Here is a 21,249-nt window from a genome sequence, read left to right as displayed (position 1 = left end):
ACATCCATATAAATACAGGACTAAATGATTTCTGCAGGGTTTGTTACAAAGATTACAGGGTTTACATACATTTCATCGAACATGGTTCAACGACCTGTAAACAGTCATAGTTCCACAGTGTCTGTATTCAGAACATGTTGTAAATGATAAATATGCTGCCCAAATCCCACAAATATTTAATAAGCAAAGATATAAAACCCAGAAAAAAAACACAAAATACTCCCATTTATGAAGCTACACAAAAACAACGTTTGCCACTTTTGAAAGAAATATGCCTTCAATTAGTAATTGAGTAATGGCTTCAGCTTCACTGTCTCATCTGACCTTGGTTTAGTGCAATGACTCACTGACAATAAGCTTTTCAGTCCAATGAGAAAGTAATCTTTCTTTGGTCGAGAGTAGAGATGAAACATAAAGCCTCCATTAGAGAATGGAGAGAAACAGATGGCTGGAGGACGGTCACGAGCACTAAGCATCAATGCAATTTAGCAGGTGCAACATCAGTTAACAGTGGAAAATGGCAAATTATATTTAGGTGGAGAATTGCAGGCAGGGTTGGATTTTTTTTTCACATATTACCCCGATCAGATTTGTAGACTGCTGCTCAAAAAGAAAATAAATAATACAGATCATAAAATGGATACTTTTTGGAAATTTGATAAAACAGAAAACCCTAATTAGCTTTTTATTTGATAAAGGAAATAGGCCTTTTGTTGTAGCCTCAGTTTCTTGTACATTTCAGCTTGAAATCCATGATCCACTGGACACTCGAGCGAAGCGAACACAAACACAGCTCATGATGCGATATTTATGCCCCTGAAAATTCACGCTTTCAATATAAATGTGATGAAGATGTGATGATGAGACCAACCTGTCCCACCTCTGCGTCAACATGGTAGGTAGTAACATAGACCTGGTTGTAGTGAGTGCGTGTGTGTGTGTGTGTGTGTGTTTGTGTGTGTAAATATGGGAAGCCCCTGCTGTTTTGTACTCATCTTGTTATGCAGTGCCATAATGCAATGTGAAATCACAGACTGGGACGCCAATAAAATGAATATGAAGACACAAAAGTGTAATGATGCTGCTGTGGACTCCCTGCAGGGGCCCTGGTATTGTCGGGTCCAGACAAAAAGTATGTAAAAAGATTCACAAAGGAAAATACTCAATGAGTGATCCTGTTCTGTATGTGCTTCTTTTCTTTTCTTTGGTACCAGGTCATTCGAGACAATCTTGACGGGCTGATGGATGTCACAGTCTTTGACGCTCATGTCCAGCCTACGTCAGCCAATCAGGTGGGCTTTAACCCTTGTCAGGAGGATAACGGGCGCTGCCAGCAGTTCTGCTTCGCCATCGCAGGCCAGGAGCAACCAAAATGTGGCTGTGCGCACGGCTCTCTCCTCAGCAACGGGGTAACTTGTGGTTACGGCCAGGATGAGTTCCTCATTTTCACCACGGACTACCAGCTGGTCAGCATGAGACTCGACCCCACAGATCACAGCACCCCGCTGCCAGCTGTGACACTCGGCTACAACGTGGTGGCTTTGGATTACGACTTCAAAGACAGACGGATTTTCTTCACCCAGTACATGGGGATTGGTCGGAGCAAAATTGGCTACGTCAGCACGACATCCATCACAAGCCCGCCTGTCGTGATTGCCGCAAGTGAGATTAACCTCAATTGTTTCTTTTTGTTCTTTTGGCCCTCTTTCTTTTGTTATTTCTGCTCCTGTTTCCCCCTCTCCTCTTATTTAGGTGTATTTTTCTCATGTCCTTCCACTTCCCCCCCCTCCCTGTATTTATTTGATACCCTCTCTTCTCTATTACTCCACCCAGATTTGGATGACCCAGAGGGGTTGGCCTATGACTGGATCCACAAGCGTCTGTACTTCACTGACTACTATAAGCGCAATGTTCAGGCCATGGGAGTGAATGGGCAGAACCGCTCCATCATCGCCCATGCAAACCGTCCCAGAGGCATCATCGTTGACCCCTGCTATGGGTAAAAACAACAGAGCAAGCCTTCTCTCACCTATTATTTTCATCTAATGATATTAAATACAGAGAGATCATTACCTTACTACTCTATTTTCCCAGTTACCTGTACTGGACTGACTGGGGCTATCCAGCAAAGATCGAGAGGGCAACACTTGGTGGAAACTTCCGGACCCCCATCATTAACACCAGCCTCACGACGCCCAATGGCCTGTCTCTGGATTACCAAGAAAGGATGCTCTACTGGGCTGATGCCTCATTGTATGTTCATTTGTTTGTTGAAATGTTTCTGTATTGCAGCTGATTCCATCGCTCAAATGTTTTTATCCTTGTTTTCTGCAGAGATAAGATCGAGCGATCCACTCTGACCGGAGCGAACAGACAAGTCCTCGTGCAGGGGGTCATTTACCCGTACGCCCTCACCGTCTTCCAGCAGGACATCTTCTGGACAGACTGGACGGAGAGAGGCGTCTTTAGAGCCGGGAAGGACGACGGCTCGGGCTTCACAGTGCTGGCTCAAGACCTGCAGTATCGACCTAACGACATCCACGTTTATACGGCTTCCAAACAGGAGAGCTGCTCCAGCTCCTGTCAGCAGTTTAATGGAGGGTGCAGTCATATCTGTGTTTCCGGTAAGACGAGATTTGTCTTTATTGGTACCACTAATAAAGACACTAAATGGCCTCTCTACATCAACACAAAAAGCTAGCTTATACTGCAGACCTTGCCATCTAACACTGTGAATATCCCGACCTGTGGACAGACCACTCAGTAAATTTGGTGCCTGGAATTATTTACAGTGAATACAACAAAATAAAACATAAAACACTATAAGGCTGAGTGTTTTAGTCACTTGGACTTTCCCTCAGACTTCAGTGTAGAGGCATTACTAAAACACAAAAAGAAACCTAGCACTTCTTATTAAAATGGCAGGTTATCTCTGTGTTCCTCTTCATTCTTTAATGACCATCACCTCCCATAATCCTTTCTGCAGGGCCGTTGGGTCCTGAATGCCAGTGCCCTCATCAGGGAAGTTGGTACCTGGCTAACAATGGCAAGGACTGCATTCAAGACAAGGGGAAACGCTGCGAGCCCGAGCAGTTCACCTGTCTCAACGGGAACTGCATCTCAGCGCGCTGGAAGTGTGACGGCTACAACGACTGCCACGACAACTCTGACGAGCTGGAGAGAGTGTGCGGTGAGGCAGGACATTTGTGGTTTTGAGCCTTTTCATTGAGCAGGGGAAAAGAAAAGAAAGAAAGGAGGCGCGTTAAGAAATGTGTTGAAGGACAAGCAAAGAATGCTACTTGAAACTGAACTCTTCTACTCCCCTCCCGCAGCCTTCCACACCTGCGCGGCCATCGATTTCACCTGCGACAACGGGCGCTGCGTTCAAATCGGCTACACCTGCGACTACACAGACGACTGCGGGGACAACAGCGATGAGAGAGACTGCCCCTTTCCAACGTGTAACCCCGCAACAGAGTTCACCTGCGGAAACGGACGCTGCATCAACGCAGGCTTCGTTTGTGACGGCCACAATGACTGCCGGGACAACGCCACCTCTGACGAAATCAACTGCCGTGAGTGATGACTCTGCCGATCAAGGACCGTTTATTTTTTTTTCTTAACTTCCTCGATGAGGAAATCCCAGCTGTAATATCCATCTCCCAGTTACTATTCTGTGTTTTTACATGAAAAGGAATTCATGTGTGATTCTGTTCTTTATGTTTAATCTTTGCCCCCCCCCCCCCCCCCCCCCCTTCCTTCCCTCCAGCTGACCGGACGTGTCCTACAGGCCAGGTCAAGTGTGATAACACCAACATCTGCATCTACCCTGAAAGCCTCTGTGATGGATACAACAACTGTGGAGACAACAGTGATGAGAATCCTCTGTTCTGCGGTGAGATACACATTGAGCGTTTCAAAAATACTGTATCACCCAGAAAGGTTTTTTTTTTTAAATTTTTTTTAAATCTGCTAGTAGATCTTTAGCTGTATATACATCTGATCAAATGCAGATTGTCTTTCTTTTCTACAGCGGGTCGTACGTGCTCTTCGGATGAGTTCCGCTGTGATTCAGGGAAGTGTATCCCTGACTCTTGGGTGTGTGATGAAATCGTGGACTGTACTGATCGCACAGACGAGCCGCCCTCCTGCGGTGAGCACGTTTAACATGCTGCCTGTCGAGACAGCTGAAATTTCTATTCTATTCTAAACTGAACTGCTTGAGATAGATTGAGATCAGACTTACTATATTGTGTTTAGCAGCTACTTTTGTGTCCCTTGTATGCTTCTTAATGTATTGTGAGTTTAGCCTTTGCATTGAGATACGACATTTTAATATGGCTTCTTAGAATTTGTGTTGTAATTTTGTTGCTGAAATCTCACAGCAAGGGTGAGGAAAATATGTCAATTTAATTGTGCTGTTAAAACCAAGCTACCTCTATGTTTTACACTTGCTCAAACAAAGTTTATCATTTCAAATTTAGAATCTGCTCATTCTTAAAATCTTCCATTTAAAGTGTTACGATGTGACTTTTCGAAGGACAAACACAAATGCTCTCTTTGGACACACCTCCTCAATCCCTCATCTCTCCCTCGCTCTCTTGCTTCCTTATTTAGTCCCGCCCTTCCCGTCCCGTAGTGTCTGTAGCCCCTTTTTAAAGTGCAACTATTCTTTTTTTTTTTTTAACCCCCTGACACAGCATCCCTGGGTAGGCACGGCCTTTTCTCTTCTCTCATGTGGCAACAGGGCTAGAGAGGATAAAGGTTCATGGAAAAAAAGAAAATCATGTCTGAAACATTTTTGAGCCTCTGAAGGACACAAACAAACTGAAGGAAGTGTCATCCCATCATTGTGAACACAGAGCTGAAAACAACAACCCAAGAGTCTGACTTCCCTCTCTTTTTAGGATTACTCCACTATCTGTATTTACACAGGGTATATTTGATTTACTCTCTTGAGATTCTGTCTCACGTTAAGCTCTCAAATTTTACAATTGGATTCCAAGGTTTTATCAGCACAAAGCCAGATAGCCATTATGTACAGTTGTTGTTGTTATTTTAGTCTAAAGATGGAGCAGATGTCTTAATATCTCTTTTTTTTCCTGTATAGAGGATCAAATCAGAACATGCAATCCCAGCCAGTTTACTTGTACCAATGGAAACTGCGTCCCCCAGTCAATGGTCTGCGATGGCAACAATGACTGCTGGGACAACAGTGACGAGGCTCCCGAGCTGCAGTGTGGTGAGACATCAGCTCACATTTATAAACACACCGTGGGTCATAATAGGTCACAAACTTATCTTTTTTTTTGCTCATCTGATTTTTTTCGTCTCCTGCAGGTGAGCGTACCTGCAGCTCCAACCAGTTCACCTGCCCGACCTGGCACCCTGGTCATCCTCGCTGCGTGCCGTTGAGCTTCGTGTGTGACGGCGAGAAAGACTGTGTCAACGCCGCAGATGAGCTTAATAATTGTCCCAACCGTACCTGCCACATGAACGAGTTTGCCTGCTCCAACGGACTCTGCATCTTCATCCCATACCAGTAAGTAAGACAGGTGAGAAGTGTGTTTACTGTTTGGAAACTATGGAAACCGTCATCTGCTCCTCCGCAGCTGTGACCGCGTGAACGACTGCGGGGATGGCAGCGATGAGTTGGGTTGCACCTACGACACGTGCAGCAGCAGCCAGTTCACCTGCAGCAACGGAGCCTGCATCCACTCCTCCTTCACCTGCGACGGAGAGAGCGACTGTTTGGACGGCTCCGACGAGGCAGACAGCTTGTGCATCAAGCCGCAGCCCACCTGTTCTCCTCAGCATTACCTGTGCAAGTCGGGCGAGTGCATAGACTCTAATAAAGTGTGCAACGGACAGAAAGACTGCCAGGACAACAGCGACGAGAAAGGCTGCGGTAAGAGAGGATACAGTCAAGTTACATAATGTGACAATTAGAGCTCAGCCGATTAATCGGCCAGCTGATAATATCGCCAGCTATTAGCTTATCCAGTGACTTTCAGTATCAGCTCATTTGATCACAGATGTGCGCTAAATTACTCAGATTTATTTCATTATTCCTGCTCCTAACTCAAGTCTGAATTTGTGTTCATTCTGAAAAACTGAAAAACTAAAAAATTAATTATTTCTTTTACAACTCTCTGTATTTTAATGAGAGTTGCTTATTCTTATTATTTCCTTGTAAAAGTTTAAATTAAGTTCAAGTGGCAGCGCACGCGTCACCATGCTTAGCTCAATTCCGGCCTGTGGCCAATCTCCCGCATGTCCATCCCCTCTCTCTCCCCGACCATCCACCTTCCCTCCCTAGATCCAAACAAAGGCATAAAAGCCTAAAATATCTAATAACATATTAGATTAATCTATTGATTCTGATTGTTATATTCTGGGTTCAGTTAATTGACGTTTGTTCAGGGTCATCTTTATCTCTGACTTTGGTTTTCTCTCTTGAGAACCCTCTGGACTTTTGTATGTCCCTGTTCTTATGAGTCATTCTGAATCTCTTTTTCTTTTTTCTTAGGAGTCAACGAGTGCCGCAGTCCTTCAGTCCACAAGTGTGCCCAGCTCTGCACTGACACCCTCACTGGTTACTTCTGCTCTTGCTACCCCGGCTACAAACTCATGCCAGACGGCAAAGCCTGCGAGGACCTCAACGAGTGCACCAGCACGCCGTCTGTCTGCAGCCAGATCTGCGAGAACACCGTGGGCTCCTTCCACTGCAAATGTGCGCCCGGATACATACGAGAACCAGACGGACGCACCTGTCGTCAGAACAGCGGCATCGCGCCGTACCTGTTGTACACCAACCGCTACTACATCCGCAATTTGACCACTGACGGAACACAGCTGAGTATAGTCTTGCAGGGTTTGTCCAACGTGGTGGCGTTGGACTATGACCACTCAGAGAAGAGGCTGTACTGGCTGGACGCAGGAGCAGGAAAGATCGAGAGGATGCGTTTCGACGGGAGCGACAGGGAGACGCTGGCAGATGAAGATGTGAGAGGAGCTGAAGGTCTGGCGCTGGACTGGGTGGGCAGGTATGTGAAGAGGAAGGGTTTTGACACTGTGTGTTCAATCTGTCTGGCTAACCCAAAACAAATACAACTTTGTGTGTCTCCTGCAGGAAGTTGTACTGGGTCGATGGTTATTACGGCTCGGTTCATGTCATGGAGCTGGATGGACGTTTCCAAAAACAGCTGATTTCAGGAGATTTCACAGATGGAAATAAGACATACCTCATCAGCAGACCTCGCGCTGTGGCCGTTAACCCTAAATACGGGTACTTAGACACACACACTTATCTGTTGTATAAAATTTAAAAAAGCAAACACAATGATAGTACCCTAATTAAAGGTTTTAAAATAGGCTAGAGGTATGCTATGTTATCAGACTGTACAGTCTGCATCTCATCATCTCAGATTCCCATCTTTATGTATCCGCTGTGATGGATTCTGTGTTGCTTTGTCCGGAACTTCCCATGCATTTTTCTCTTCCTCCTCCCTGTCCTCTTTTTACCTCCCAGTTGGCTGTACTGGACCGACTGGGGTGATGAAGCATATATTGGCAGAGCTGGCATGGATGGAACCAACGTCAGTGCCATCATCTCAACCAAGCTGGAGTGGCCTAACGCTCTGACCATAGACTACACCACCAACAAGATCTTCTTTTCAGATTCCCACCTTAACTTTCTGGAGTGAGTTTTAAAGTCCTGAGTGTTTATTTTGTTTATTATAATGGCTGTAAAATCCTAACAAGGTGAATTGATCCCTCCATGTAAAAAAAACCAAAAAACTTCAGCTTTGCAGACATGGACGGCAAGAACCGCCACCGGGCCATTTCCGGTTCTCTTCCCCATGTCTTTGCTGTTTCCCTGTTTGAGGACTGGGTCTACTGGACTGACTGGAACACGCACACAGTGGAGAAGGCCCACAAGTACACCGGCGAACAGCGCACAGTCATGGGCAACAACACACATCGACCCTATGACATTCACGTCTACCATCCCTACAGACAACCTCGCAGTGCGTACATTGGAACTTTTAGCCGTTTGAACTTTGGCTCCGCGTCTCAAAATACCGTAGCTCAGACTTACCCATTTTCTTCCCAGGTGAAAACCCCTGCTCCACCCACCACCTGACATGCAGTCATTTGTGTCTGATTGGTCCTGGTGGGCAGAGCGCCTCCTGCGAGTGTCCAGATCAATTCATTGGCCTCATGGTGGGCTTCAAAGTCCAGTGTGTCGCCGACTGCTCCAGCACACAGTTTCGCTGTGGAGACAATGAGAGGTTGGAATGAGAACGTCAGACTGTTTATGTTTCACCTCACAGTCCTTATACATTCACGTCTTTAAGTCTAGAGCTTTACATATCAGGTGATACACATAAAAACCTGTGAATCTACAGACACACTACTTTATGCTATCACAAGCAAGAACTCATAATGCTTTTTTTTTTTTTAAATTGCCACAATAACTAGAAAACCAATCATGAAAATGAATCGTACTGACTAACTTGAAAATAAAAAACAGATGGGAAGATGTTTCACTACAAAACGACTCTGAAACAACAAGGCGCAGATAATCATGAAGAAGGCTATTGAGAAACATCCTGGAGATTTATCTTATATTTGTTTGCTCTGACTAAGACTTACCCGTTGGTCCTGTTTCTTTTAAAGGTGCGTCCCCATCTGGTGGAAGTGTGACGGACAGTCGGACTGCGGCGACGGCTCAGATGAACCTCAGACCTGTCCACCACGTTATTGCCCCGTTGGCCAGTTTCAGTGTCAGGACGGTAACTGCACTTACCCCGGCTTCCTCTGTGACGGACATGCCGACTGCCCTGACAGATCAGACGAAGACGCCGCTCTCTGCAGTAAGTAAAAATAATAAAACCTGACAAGAGTGAAACAAGTTCCATTTGTTTGGATCTTGCACAGAAAGTCTTTAAAATTCCAAAGTATCTGGTTACAAATCTGGCTTTTTATCAGCAAGACCCTCCCTGAAAAATCAGACATTCTGAATACATATCACATTTTTTTTAAGACAAGTTAACCCTTTGGTCCGTCCCTGTAGGTGACCACCGATGCCAGGAAAACCAGTTCCAGTGTAAAAACAAGCTGTGCATCCCCGTATCCTGGCACTGCGACGGAGTAAGTGACTGCTCAGATGGGAGCGATGAAGACGCAGAGACCTGTTCTCAGAGGACCTGCAAACCAGGAGAGTTCCAGTGTGCTAACGGACGCTGCCTGCCGTCAAGCTACGTGTGCGACGCCCAGGACGACTGTGGGGACGGATCTGACGAGCCATTCGAGATCTGCAGTAAGTGCGACACCATCTGATTGTATTTGAAGTGAATCAACTCCAGGAAGAAACAGGAGGAAGACTAAATGTACCACTTAGAGAGAAAATAGAACCATATGGAGCATTGTTCAGGTTCTGTGTAATAAACCGTCTGTGTCAGTTAGGATTTAGAAATTGGGTCGACTAAGTTTAATGTTAGTAAAACAAAGTCAGAGCTGACAGCTTAAACAAGCATGGAGATTTTTATTAACATATGATTAATGTTGAATTATTTAATTAAAGTTGACTGACTCATGTCCAAAGAGTAATCAGACTAAATGAATTAACCTGCTCTTACTCACCGACTCATTTCTCAACTCGTACCATTTCATTCCTCATTTTCTGCCTATAATCACTTTCCAATGTCTCTCTTTCTCCCTTCTTTTCTCCCTCCAGTGGGTCCAGACTACAAGTGTGATGAAGAGACCGAGTTCTCTTGCAAGACAAACTACCGCTGTATTCCTCAGTGGGCGCGCTGTGACGGCTCCAACGACTGCATCGACAACAGCGATGAGCAGGGCTGCGGTGAGAGCTCGTGTCAGCAGATTTAATCTGTGAAGGCCGCGTGTTCTTGTTGAGGAAAAAAAATCAAGCTTTTAGAGCCATTTTATTGTGTTCAATTGTGTGTATTACTGAAAGCTTCTCTCCAAATGCTGAGAGATCTTTTAGATAAAAGTTGCAGCATTTCTAAACTTGCTCCTCTTTCGCTTTGACCACATCTTGAGTCACCTTTATATTTCGTCCAGTGTCGATGTTTAGGACTTTGTTTTTTTTCCCACAGAGGAGTTGACCTGCGATCCACTCGGAGACTTCCGATGTGACAACCACCGCTGCGTCCCCATCCGCTGGCAGTGTGACGGCACCAACGACTGCGGCGACGGCTCAGATGAGAGGAACTGCGGTGAGTGTCGCACCCCATATTTCTCACCTCAGTCCAAAACAAAAACAGCAACAGCTTTATGTCAGCCAAGGTAACAGAAGTGTTTTTTATTTAGTATCCCTTTTTTTAGGTTATCATTTTATTGTAGAGCAGCAGAAGCTTCACATTTACTGATTTCAATTTTCTAAATGCTGACCTATGGTTGCTGTTTGCTCAAACTAAATACTGAAACAAAAATCCCACATTAGATATCATCTGTGTATAAGACTGGTAGATTTAGCCTGTGTGGTTGTGTATTAGCAGTAAGACCTCATTCTGGTGTCATACTGAAGGTATTGTGTGTCTTTTTTTGGGATGATTCCCGCGAGCAGAGCCGAGGCCTTGCTCTGAAAGTGAGTTTCGATGTGACGACGCACAGTGCATCCCTGGAAGCTGGGTGTGTGACCATGACAACGACTGCGGGGACAACTCAGACGAGCGCGACTGTGGTGAGTAGAGGCCACACATAAACAAAGCATACCGCCCCCTCCCCCCATAAACAACACTTACACACACATTACCATCCTGCCTCTCTCCTCCAGAGTTAAAGACGTGTCGTCCAGATTCTTTCCAGTGCGACTCGGGTCATTGTATCAATGCTGGTCTGCAGTGTGACGGCCGAGCTGATTGTCAGGATCTGTCAGACGAGACCAAATGTCGTAAGTGAACAACATGAAAACTAACCGCAGGGTTTTTAATTTTTTATCTACTTAATCGTAAATTTTTAAATCGTCAAATAAAAATAAAAAAGCTTTATAATTTCTTAAACACACTACGGTCAGAAAATTAGCATTGGCTGTTTAAATCACTCATCTTTACAATCTATTTTGACATAAAATCAAAAGTACAAAAACACTCAAGTATTCTTTCAAATTGTCGTTCGAACCTAAAAACACGGACTTTTAGAATGAGACACAACTATTTTGTTTAAACAGTTGACAACGTTTTTCCCCATCCCGACAGCTACTCGTTTCCCAGGGGGCCGTTGGTGCCCTCAGAGCCAGTTCGAGTGTGCGAACCATCTGTGTGTGAGCCAGAACTGGGTGTGTGACGGCACCGATGACTGCGGGGATCGCTCAGACGAACAGCTCACTTTATGCCGTGAGAATCATTTGACTATTACACATTTTGTTTAAAATCCCAGACGATGTAGAGAGACTTTGATGTGATGGGCTGACATGATACACAACAGCAGTATCAGTCTGAACTGTGTGTGTGTGCATGTGTGTGTGTGTGTGTGTGTTTGTGCAGTGAACATCACCTGTGAGATGCCGTCTAAGTTCCGCTGTGCAAACGGATACTGTGTCTACTCCGGCCTGCTGTGCAACCAGAAGGACGACTGTGGTGACGGCAGTGACGAGAAGGAGGAACTCTGTATGAGTCACACACAGAAAACACAATCTTTATACTGTAGTTCTTTGAACCTCTTACTCTGTAAAAACCCAAACACAATTCATTCCTTGAATCTTCCTCTGTGGAACAAATGTAAAAGTCAAGCTGCTTTACGATGACTGTTTTCTTCAGTCGGGTAACCTAATAAAGAAGGCTTCGACCACAGCTCGCACTTTGAAAGAGGACCTGTAAAGTACAAACAAGGATTACTCAGTGATAAATCAGATTTACGTTTATTGTCCAGTGTACAAATACTAGGGCTTCAAAGCCTTAAAACATCTACTGTTGCCAAGGTAACCGATGTCAGAACCAGTATTGACTGCGCTGCCTTGCACACAGGTAATGGGCTCGTTGTGCATCTCTGCCTCAGGGCTCATATTTTTCGTTCTATAGCTACGTTCAACACATAACGAAGGCAGACTTCAACAAGCAGATGGATGAGATAATGAGGCAGATAATGTTGTGGTATAGTTTGTGTATCATGGGAAATGTAACATTGAGAGACTGCAGTAGGCGATGTAAAACAAGCTTGTACTGGCAACATCAATGCTTATTTTATACAACCTTTAAAAATCCAACTGTCAAGCTGGCACATTTTCTGAAGTTAATTGATATAGAATAGAATAGTCAGTGGCAACAAGTTTGCAGAAAGTATGATTAGAATAATGTCTGTATGACTCAGCAACAAGTTAACACATTCTGAAAGCCTAAACATAAATATCAAGTTTACAAGTGCAATCATTCATCACACTGTTGTTTATAAGCAAGAGCTGAACTAATTACTTCATATTCTGAGGATCCTCATTTTCAACTTTTACCCACTAAGAGAAAACAGACAGATATTGTGAGTAGGCGCAATGTTCCTTTATATACAGCACATTAGAATTGTACTCAGTATATTACAGTTGTTTCTTTAGATTAAACATGTTGTCTTCTTATCCTCTTTTTAAACATAAAAAATGTTCCTTTGTAATAACTTCAAGTTCAGTAAATGAACCCCTAGTCATCAGTTTCTGATTCACGTAGGATTAATCTGAACATCACTAATGCCTCGTGAACTATCCCCTCGCAAGGCCTGCGAAATGAGAAATTCCAAAATCACATCAGTAGATCTGCTCAGCACACAAAGCCTGAAACACACAAGGGATAAGGAAATAGTCTGTATTATGGAATTGTTACACAATCAGCTTACACATCAATCAGAGCAAATTATTTTGAGAGGAGATTAAATAGATGCTGGACATTGCCTGGCTCATCTAAATCCATTTGTTGTCAGGGAGGAGAGAGCCAAAGAAAACTCAGAGGAGGCTGTGAAGAAGCCTTCCATTAAAGTAAAGCTTTAGTAGATACAGTCACCCTCGTTGTTTAACTTCACTGTGTGGGATGCTTGGGGTTTATTTTATCTGCCAGTGTGGGCAGTCCCTTCATTTTCACATATGCCCTCCTTTCCTTTATTTAAAAAGTTGTCTGAGCTCTAGAATGTAGAACAGAAGTGGAGGCGGACATGTTCCCACAGACCAAACCCATCCACCTTTCCCTGTGTGTTTGTACTGATGACTCACTCTGACTGTGTCCTTCTCAGGCCGTGAGCCCACGCTGCCCCCCTGCACACTGGACCAGTTCAAATGCACGAACGGACACTGCGTGGCCCTGCCGTACGTCTGTGACCACAACGACAACTGTGGGGACCGCACGGACGAGTTAGGCTGCAGTGAGTAGCAGGACACAACTCAGCACATCCTGACGGTGCTCTGTGTTAATCAGACAATGTCACATGATGTACTTTATATCAGCACGACTGGGGAAGCTCCAAAAATAAAGTCAATGGAGAATTACAAAGAAGTGCAATTCCTTAAGTGTCCACTAGAGGCTGGATAAAAAAAATCAAGGAATGCTCATTTGCCTCATATTAAATATATCACATCATGCCCATTTAACTGCAGAAATAAACAGCCTGTTTGAAAAAAGGCTTTGGTCTCTAAATCTGATTTCTTTAGTGGTCAAACTTGTATTTGAGGTGAATTATTTCATTACTCATCATCAGTTTTTGTTATATTGAGGCTTGAAGTTTTGTATGATTAGACATAAAGAGGGGCATTTCTGATTTGACTGAATGATAACTCATCTGACTCTCACAGTGTCTGATATTTATGAGAAAAGACCTTCTTGATCTTACAACGGTGAGAGTGGTGATGAAAAGAAAACTTTAAATGACTAGAAGACACAGTTATACATTTGGAGATATGTTTGTAAGGCTAAGGATGGATGGATATGGCTGTACAAATATACATGAAACCCCTCTATGTGCACACCAAGGTTCAGTCAAGGAGAATCATTTTTTTATCAAACGCCTCAAGTATTGTCAATAGCTTAATCATTCTGCCAATGTAAACAAAGTCTCTCTAATTAAGTCTGCTGTAAGCCGCTGTTTGGAACTTGTAGATAATTTGCTCTGTGTTGTCTGGCAACAGATTTTGGCCAAGATCGAAACTGTGACGAGAAGCTGTGTCAGCACGAGTGCACCAACCTGAACGGCACTGGCTTCATCTGCTCCTGTAAACCGGGATACAAAGTGAACCCAGAGAGCACCTACAACTGCCTGGGTACACACACACACACACACACACACACATGCACACGCACACACAAAGCAGTAATTATGGTTTCTTATGGTTCATGCTAAATCTCAAACTTCAACTGAAGTGAACCTCTCCCTCTCTTTAAACCCTTTCTCACAAATCTCTCGTCACTCTTTCAGACATCAACGAGTGTGAGGTGTTCGGCACCTGTCCTCAGGTGTGTAAGAACACCAAGGGCGGCTACGACTGTGAATGTGCGCCTGGTTACAGGAGAGTTGGCGACGGCAACATGTGCGAGGCTCAGGGTGAGACATCTTTTTATGTAGACACGAGCAACACAGAACAGATGATAGTGGTTTTGTAAATGAAGTATGAAGCTTGGTCTACTTTCATTCTCCTGTTGTAAAGTTCTGTATCAAATATAACGACAAATAAAGATCTTTTAAGTTGAGGAACTTGGCTTAAATATGTAACTTTTGATCCAACTGTCTTAGTTAGATATTTAATATTTACATATAAGAACGTGTAAATGTGTGTCTCCCTCAGGAGCAACTCCCATGCTGCTTCTACCTGAAAACATTCGTATCCGGAGGTTCAACCTGCAGGCAGAGACTTACCACGACTTTCTCCGAGAAGAGGAGCACATCATGGCGCTGGACTACGACTGGGACCACAACAGCACTGGATACAGTGAGTCACACAGATGACGAAAGATAGGAGGCAATTTTCCTCACGAAACACAGAAATGACCATTCTTTGGAACTGTCCGTGTTTGTCAGGTATGGTGTACTTCACTGTAGCCGGTAAGGCCTCTGTGCCAGGTGCCATCAAGAGAGCGTACATACCGTCCGTGGACGACGGCAGCAACAACATCGGAGCTGCTGTCGACCTCGGCATCAAATACATCACCGCTCCAGACGGCATTGCGGTGGACTGGGTGGGCAGGTGTGTTTGAACTGTCAAATCTAAACCATAAGAGCTCTGCATTCAGAAAGAAAAATACAGGATCTTTATATCGGGTTTTTGTTTATCAGAGTGGAGCATGTGAATATTTTTGCATTTCTTTTGCCTGTAGGAACCTTTACTGGGCCGACTCCAGAGTGAAGAGGTTGGAGGTGGCCATGTTGGACGGACGCTACAGAAAGCACCTGGTCAAGACTGAGCTGGGACATCCCTCCGCTGTGGCTGTTAACCCACGACTGGGGTGAGACGGACGGACAGACAGACAGGGATTAAAATTCTTCACTCAAGCGACGACAATTTGAACACTTGGTGGTGAAAGCTTCTCATATCAGAGCTTAGACCCCTGAACTCTGCTTTTCTTCTGCAGGATGTTGTACTGGGCAGACCGAGGACAAGCGGCCAAGATCGAGTGTTCTTGGATGGACGGTCAGGAGAGGAAAGTTCTGGTAGCTGATGGCCTTGGTTGGCCCACTGGCCTGTCAATCGACTTCACAAACGGGGACAGAATTTACTGGTCTGACTCCAAAGAGAGCCGCATAGAGTCTGTCCAGCCTTCAGGAGAGGATCGCAGAACTGCTGTCTACATAGGTTAGGAATTCTTTCTCAGATAACTTTTTTCTTTTATTCACAGAGGGTCTGATTGTTTTTTTAATCTTGCGTCTGGGTTAAACTTTTTTGCATTTCGTTGCCTAGACGTGAGAAATCCGTTCAGTGTGAGCGTGTTCGAGGACCACGTTTACTGGAGCACCGAGGAGAAAGGCGAGGTATTCCGCCAGGACAAGTTCGGCCGCGGGGCCAAGACCAAGCTGCTGACTGCCGGGCCTTGGCTGAGCCAGGTGACTGTGTACCAGCAGCAGAGATACAACTCCATCGGCAGTAAGCTGTCCACTCAAACACGTAAACACACACAGGGCTGCTTCAAGCGTGCAGAGTGATATTAAACTTTTTGTCCGCAGTGAAGAATCCGTGCAAGGGAACCTGCAGTCACCTGTGTTTGCTACGGCCGGGAGGTTACACCTGCAGCTGTCCCGAGGGCACCAGCTTCATAACCGGCAGCGACACTGAATGTGATGCAGGTTGGAAAATTCAAACAGATTAAAGCCTCTATGAGACCCCCATGACTGAAACATGTGACTGTTAAATGAAGGAAGAGCAGGATGATTGTTTCTTGTCAAAAGGGATGAGATTGAAAGTTCCTCACTGGAGCTTTAATTTAAAACACAGAGTAAGTGCTAGAATTAGAGAAGAGGGAGGAAAAATGGAGTAAAGACGTTTTAAACTAACACATCTGTACACCCTGCCTGTCTTATGGCTCTTATTCCTGTTATTTACATTTATATTATTTTTTATCTTTCCTGTTTGGCCTGTCTGTTCTGTTGCTGCATTTGCTTTTTCTGTCAAATCCCTTTGTAAACATTTGTTTTTGAAGGTGCTATATACAGTCAATAAAAGTTATTATAGTTCACCTCTAAATGTCCCAGTGACTCTAAAAATGTTCCTGCTTGAAACATGTTTTTATTTTGTCTTATATCTTGTATTTCTTTCAGGATTTGATCCTCCACCCACCATGCCTCCACCATGTCTGTGTCTGAATGGAGGCACATGCTACTTTGATGACAACAAGGCGCTCTGCAAGTAAGACTTTGTCTGTGTTCATAGACTGGCATAGACTGAATGTAAAAAACTCTACCGCTGCAGTAAAAATGTAACTTGTTGAAAGTGATCTAAGAGAGATGCATCACTCCTCGATAGATGATTGAATAAGCACAGGCTTTTGAAATATGTCATCTTGTATATTTGTGGTTTGTCTCACAGATGTCCTCCTGAGTGGCAGGGAGATAATTGCCAAACAAGCGTGGCCAGCCTGGTGGCTTCCTCAAGTATATCTCCCTTTACAGCTAAAAATACATTAAAACATTTTAAAGGCACTATTTGAACTTTTTTATTCATGAGCTGCATTTCTTCCTTCTCTGCTTCTCATTGGTTGCAGTTGGAATAGCAATTGGGGTGACAATAGTGATCGTGGCTCTGCTGGCTGCTCTGGTTTATGCTGCCAGAAAGAAGTCCAACGTGCTGGAAACGATACGAGACAAATTACCCAGCATGCCCAGTATGCCATCAATGCCCTCAATGCCCTCAATGCCGACCTTTAGGTGAGAGAAGAGACACTCAGTTTAAATGAACAAACTTTTTTCTATTAAGTCCTAACTTCTGTGAAATAAGGCTTTATTTAAAGAAAGTGACATTACACGCTTCAGACTCTGAGCTCCATGTGTTACTCTCTATAAGTCCATGTATGTTTGTGCATCTTATGTGTGCCTTCGTGATTTTCAGAAATGCAGTGTCTCCAGATGGTGCGAGTGCCGAAGGGACTGAAACTATCCTGAACTCTGAAGCAGTCAGTATCAAATCACTCATCGATGACTTAACAAAATATGATGCTCCAATCGATACTGTGTCAATACTCCTCTTTAGTCAGATCTTATCAAAGTGTTGAGTTAAAAAGAATGCTTTCAGAACAGAACAGTATTTCACATGTTTCCAAAGTGGCAGCAGCAGAAGCATCACTATTTCAGCATGAGCTGGTTACACACATGCACTTCTAAAGATTCCTCGAAATTTCATTGCAGCCCGACCTCGTTCACATGTCTCCTCACATTATTTCTCCCTGTCGGGGGTGGGCGCGACTTCACGTGGACATTTTTATAGGAGGCTGGCAGGAAATTTTGGGGTTAAATTAGGGTGAAAAGTGTGGCAGTATGTCGGGGAACTTTCAGGAGCTTTGTGCATGTGTGAAAACACAGAAACAGTAGAGAAATGTCTCCTGGATTTCATTCAAATGAAGCTAATTGGATGAAGGAATACTAGGAGCACATTTATAACCACACATTCATCCTGACCTCTGATGTCTTTTCTAATAAAGAAAACCTGCTTTGCAAATCGATGAGCGTTATTATAATCTGCTGTCTGAGTCATAGACCTTAAGGAAATTGCTTCATTTTTCGATGTATGACAAGATACAGCTCTACCAGTGATAGATGAGATACTACTACCTTATTAACACACAAATGGAAAATATATCTTTTTAGCATGTTTAACATGTTTTGATACATTTTGGCTTTTTAATTGCAGATAAAAACCACCAAACATTAAACACGTCATTCTGACAACCAAAGAGCTGTTTTGAACATTTGATCATCTGTCTTCAGGTTCCCTGTACCTCCGTGTCCATGGTGGACTCAAATAGGAAGAACTTTGAGAACCCGGCGTATGACGCTGGAGAAAATCCTGCAGCTGAAAGCGCTGTGACATACACATCTGCACCGAATGGAACAAACAAGGTCCATACACAAAAATCACTGCTCGCCTGTACACTTCATTGATCTCCTTTACCTCCTGTTGTCGGCTGGCTGTATATACACGACAGGTTTCATGGCAACAGTTTCAGAATATATGCCTGAAGGTCCATTTGTGAAGACAAAATAAACTTGGTGTTATTGTTGTTTGGTACCTATAAACCCATAGTTTAGTACCAAGAGGTACAAATATGAGTCAGATTACAATAGTTTGTGAATAAACACTTCAGTATGTTGAAGAATAGATAACAAGTAAACTCAAAAATAATTGACTAGAAACACTGGGGACATCTGTGACTCTTTGCTTGTAATTTATCACTGCCTGTGATAAATAAAGGTTTATTTATTTATATAGAGATGAAATCATTCTGATGATCCTGTGTTTCCCTCCTCAGGAGATCGTTGACAGTGTGGAAGGAGAAGTTCAAGTTGTGGATACTCCCACAAGAAATGCAGCCAAACCTGCTGCAGTGAACAAGGTCAGATTCAGGTTCATCAACTATTCACATTTATATATAAATATATATATATATATATATATAGTCTGGACGTGTACTTTTTCTTTTTTTACAATGAATTCTTTCATATGAAATGGCAGTGGTTGAAAGATGTTATCACATGACGATTGTTATTTGCTGTCAAATTCTTTCGCAGCTCTGACCTTTTTCTTGATGAGCTAGTCAACAGTGAGTTTATTTTCATTGAAGCTTTGTTTCTTTGTTCTGCCTGGTTGCTTTCATTTGAAGGCTTTTGACAACCCAGTATACATCTCAGAGTCAGACGGCGCTGCTGCACAACCTGCTGCTTCAAGCACACAGGTAACCATGACGACACATGTCACAGTTGTACAACCCATTGTTATCCGTTGGTTCTCCAAAAACATCACTGATTGCTTGCTCTGATTGTATGAACAATTCTCATTTGTCCTTTTTCCGCTCAGCTGTTTGAGCCTATTGTGGATGACAGTTCGGCGTCTTTCAAAAACCCAACATACACGGTGAGTCAATCATGACAACAAACTCAGGCTGGTTATGTTTGGAGGATAAACAGGCCTCAAACAATCTGTCAATTATTCTGGATTGAATTCTATGAGCTTTTTTCCCACACAGAGCTATACCACTTTTAAAAGTTTCTGTATGCGTTTTATGTATGAATGTGTGATATGCACCTGTGTCTGCAATCAGGCTTTTTATTATTATTATTATTATTGTATATTACATTTAAATCCATTTTTACAAACTTGGAGCAAATATACGTTGCTATGGTAACCTTTATTTGTAAATTATGAAACATGAGTCTATTGATTGCAGTGCTATATATTCAGGTTCTACAGCTGTGTCTCTAAAGAATGCATATTCAGCTTGTGCTCATGTTATAAACAAGCTTGGAAACGTTACATCTCATTGCTGCCATTTCAAAGTAAACCTTTTCCAACAGGAGAACACGTTCGAAACAGCTCCGCACTCCGAGGCTTGATGTGGACTCCTCAACAAGGACTTTAAACTCATCTTTCATTTGAGGATGCTTTAGAGAATTCAGCAAATACCACCCAAACTGTTTGTGAAAGAAGAACAATATTTGTGCTACTAAATGCTAAACTTTAATTTCTCTGTGGTTTAATGTCTTTTTTTCTGACTTGATTTTTTGTAACTGATATGCAACTGAATCAATAACAATGAAGTGAATAGAAACTTGTAAATGCTGTTTATGATTCCATTTTTTTAAATTATGTACATTTTGATTGTAAGAAAGTTGAATATTAAAAGTGCTATTGTCATAATTTTTGTGCAGTAAAAATGTAATGATTTGACTTCAAATAGGACAAAATGTGGCAGATAAATTCAGACCTAGGTCCTTAACTACTCAACATAATCCCTTTCTTATCTTTTTCTTGTGCAACAAATCACAGAGGGATCTGTTGTTACAGCAAGACTCCCACTGCTTTTATCCACTCTTTTCATCACAGACAGCAACCCTGATCCCACAGCTCGTGTATCTGACCCAGTGAGCTGAAATGAAATGCTTTGTCACCATCCATTGAATCACACAGACACAATTTAAGACCATGATCAACCGCTCCTCTTCTCTCCTCCCTTCGTAAACGTCTGAATGCATCAAGGTCTCTTTTTGAGCAAGAAACAACCAGATGAACAAGATGAGCAAAGGGACAGAAGAAGAGGGGGGAAATACAGTTTAAAGGAGTAAAAATAAGTGGAAACACAACAGGGTGGAATGCAAAGGGAGTTCCATCTTTTCTCTGTTCAGGTCAAGGATGATTCATAGTCCATGTTTTCAAAGCTTCAGTCCCCCACACATCACATCATTGAGCATCAGCCAAAACATGTATTAAACCAGCTCGCTGGAGAGACATAGACATGGAGGGAGGGGATGAATAGAAATGCTCAGTATTGAGAGGGGCGGGCCCGAGGAGGCGTGCAGTTTGTAGCATGTGTGCACATTAGGCTGCCTTCAAGAGCTGTCGGGATTTATAGAAACTGTCTTCAACGAACATCGAAGAATGGGAGTACATACTAATGAATGACCTGCAAAGTTTTTGTTTTTTTTCTTCCTGTTGTGCGAGTATTATTTGAAAGGGTAAGGATTATACTTAAGCTTGAAAATGAGCTCATAGGAAGGTTATTTCTTGCATATTTTAAACAAATATATTAAAATAGTATTTGGAAAAAAATGAAG

The 21,249-nt window shown here is 43.3% G+C and overlaps 1 protein-coding gene across 1 annotated transcript in view; it reads left to right on the top strand.

The window, feature by feature from the left end:
- The window catches only part of lrp2b (low density lipoprotein receptor-related protein 2b), a 39,836-nt gene extending 19,501 nt beyond the window's left edge, over positions 1 to 20,335 (top strand). Inside the window, exons 40-81 of the mRNA XM_079372583.1 lie at positions 1,215 to 1,662; positions 1,834 to 1,999; positions 2,095 to 2,253; positions 2,335 to 2,624; positions 2,987 to 3,190; positions 3,333 to 3,575; positions 3,770 to 3,895; positions 4,034 to 4,153; positions 5,111 to 5,242; positions 5,341 to 5,542; positions 5,613 to 5,908; positions 6,530 to 7,046; positions 7,133 to 7,288; positions 7,532 to 7,702; positions 7,807 to 8,030; positions 8,117 to 8,294; positions 8,683 to 8,879; positions 9,080 to 9,325; positions 9,743 to 9,871; positions 10,128 to 10,247; positions 10,598 to 10,714; positions 10,808 to 10,924; positions 11,229 to 11,366; positions 11,517 to 11,639; positions 13,240 to 13,368; positions 14,129 to 14,260; positions 14,416 to 14,541; positions 14,783 to 14,926; positions 15,016 to 15,181; positions 15,312 to 15,440; positions 15,567 to 15,787; positions 15,893 to 16,075; positions 16,156 to 16,275; positions 16,747 to 16,834; positions 17,015 to 17,079; positions 17,190 to 17,352; positions 17,534 to 17,597; positions 18,409 to 18,540; positions 18,951 to 19,034; positions 19,302 to 19,373; positions 19,496 to 19,552; positions 19,993 to 20,335. Coding sequence (XP_079228709.1) covers positions 1,215 to 1,662; positions 1,834 to 1,999; positions 2,095 to 2,253; positions 2,335 to 2,624; positions 2,987 to 3,190; positions 3,333 to 3,575; positions 3,770 to 3,895; positions 4,034 to 4,153; positions 5,111 to 5,242; positions 5,341 to 5,542; positions 5,613 to 5,908; positions 6,530 to 7,046; positions 7,133 to 7,288; positions 7,532 to 7,702; positions 7,807 to 8,030; positions 8,117 to 8,294; positions 8,683 to 8,879; positions 9,080 to 9,325; positions 9,743 to 9,871; positions 10,128 to 10,247; positions 10,598 to 10,714; positions 10,808 to 10,924; positions 11,229 to 11,366; positions 11,517 to 11,639; positions 13,240 to 13,368; positions 14,129 to 14,260; positions 14,416 to 14,541; positions 14,783 to 14,926; positions 15,016 to 15,181; positions 15,312 to 15,440; positions 15,567 to 15,787; positions 15,893 to 16,075; positions 16,156 to 16,275; positions 16,747 to 16,834; positions 17,015 to 17,079; positions 17,190 to 17,352; positions 17,534 to 17,597; positions 18,409 to 18,540; positions 18,951 to 19,034; positions 19,302 to 19,373; positions 19,496 to 19,552; positions 19,993 to 20,031 — 6,933 coding nt within the window. The 3' untranslated portion in view covers positions 20,032 to 20,335. The remainder of the gene's footprint in view (positions 1 to 1,214; positions 1,663 to 1,833; positions 2,000 to 2,094; positions 2,254 to 2,334; positions 2,625 to 2,986; positions 3,191 to 3,332; positions 3,576 to 3,769; positions 3,896 to 4,033; positions 4,154 to 5,110; positions 5,243 to 5,340; positions 5,543 to 5,612; positions 5,909 to 6,529; positions 7,047 to 7,132; positions 7,289 to 7,531; positions 7,703 to 7,806; positions 8,031 to 8,116; positions 8,295 to 8,682; positions 8,880 to 9,079; positions 9,326 to 9,742; positions 9,872 to 10,127; positions 10,248 to 10,597; positions 10,715 to 10,807; positions 10,925 to 11,228; positions 11,367 to 11,516; positions 11,640 to 13,239; positions 13,369 to 14,128; positions 14,261 to 14,415; positions 14,542 to 14,782; positions 14,927 to 15,015; positions 15,182 to 15,311; positions 15,441 to 15,566; positions 15,788 to 15,892; positions 16,076 to 16,155; positions 16,276 to 16,746; positions 16,835 to 17,014; positions 17,080 to 17,189; positions 17,353 to 17,533; positions 17,598 to 18,408; positions 18,541 to 18,950; positions 19,035 to 19,301; positions 19,374 to 19,495; positions 19,553 to 19,992) is intronic.
- The last annotated feature ends 914 nt before the right edge of the window (positions 20,336 to 21,249 follow it).

This window comes from Symphodus melops, assembly GCF_947650265.1.
Source record: "Symphodus melops genome assembly, chromosome: 21".
Classification (NCBI taxonomy): domain Eukaryota; kingdom Metazoa; phylum Chordata; class Actinopteri; order Labriformes; family Labridae; genus Symphodus; species Symphodus melops.
Note: the sequence above shows the minus strand (reverse complement) of the source record. Positions and strands in the feature narration are given on the sequence as shown.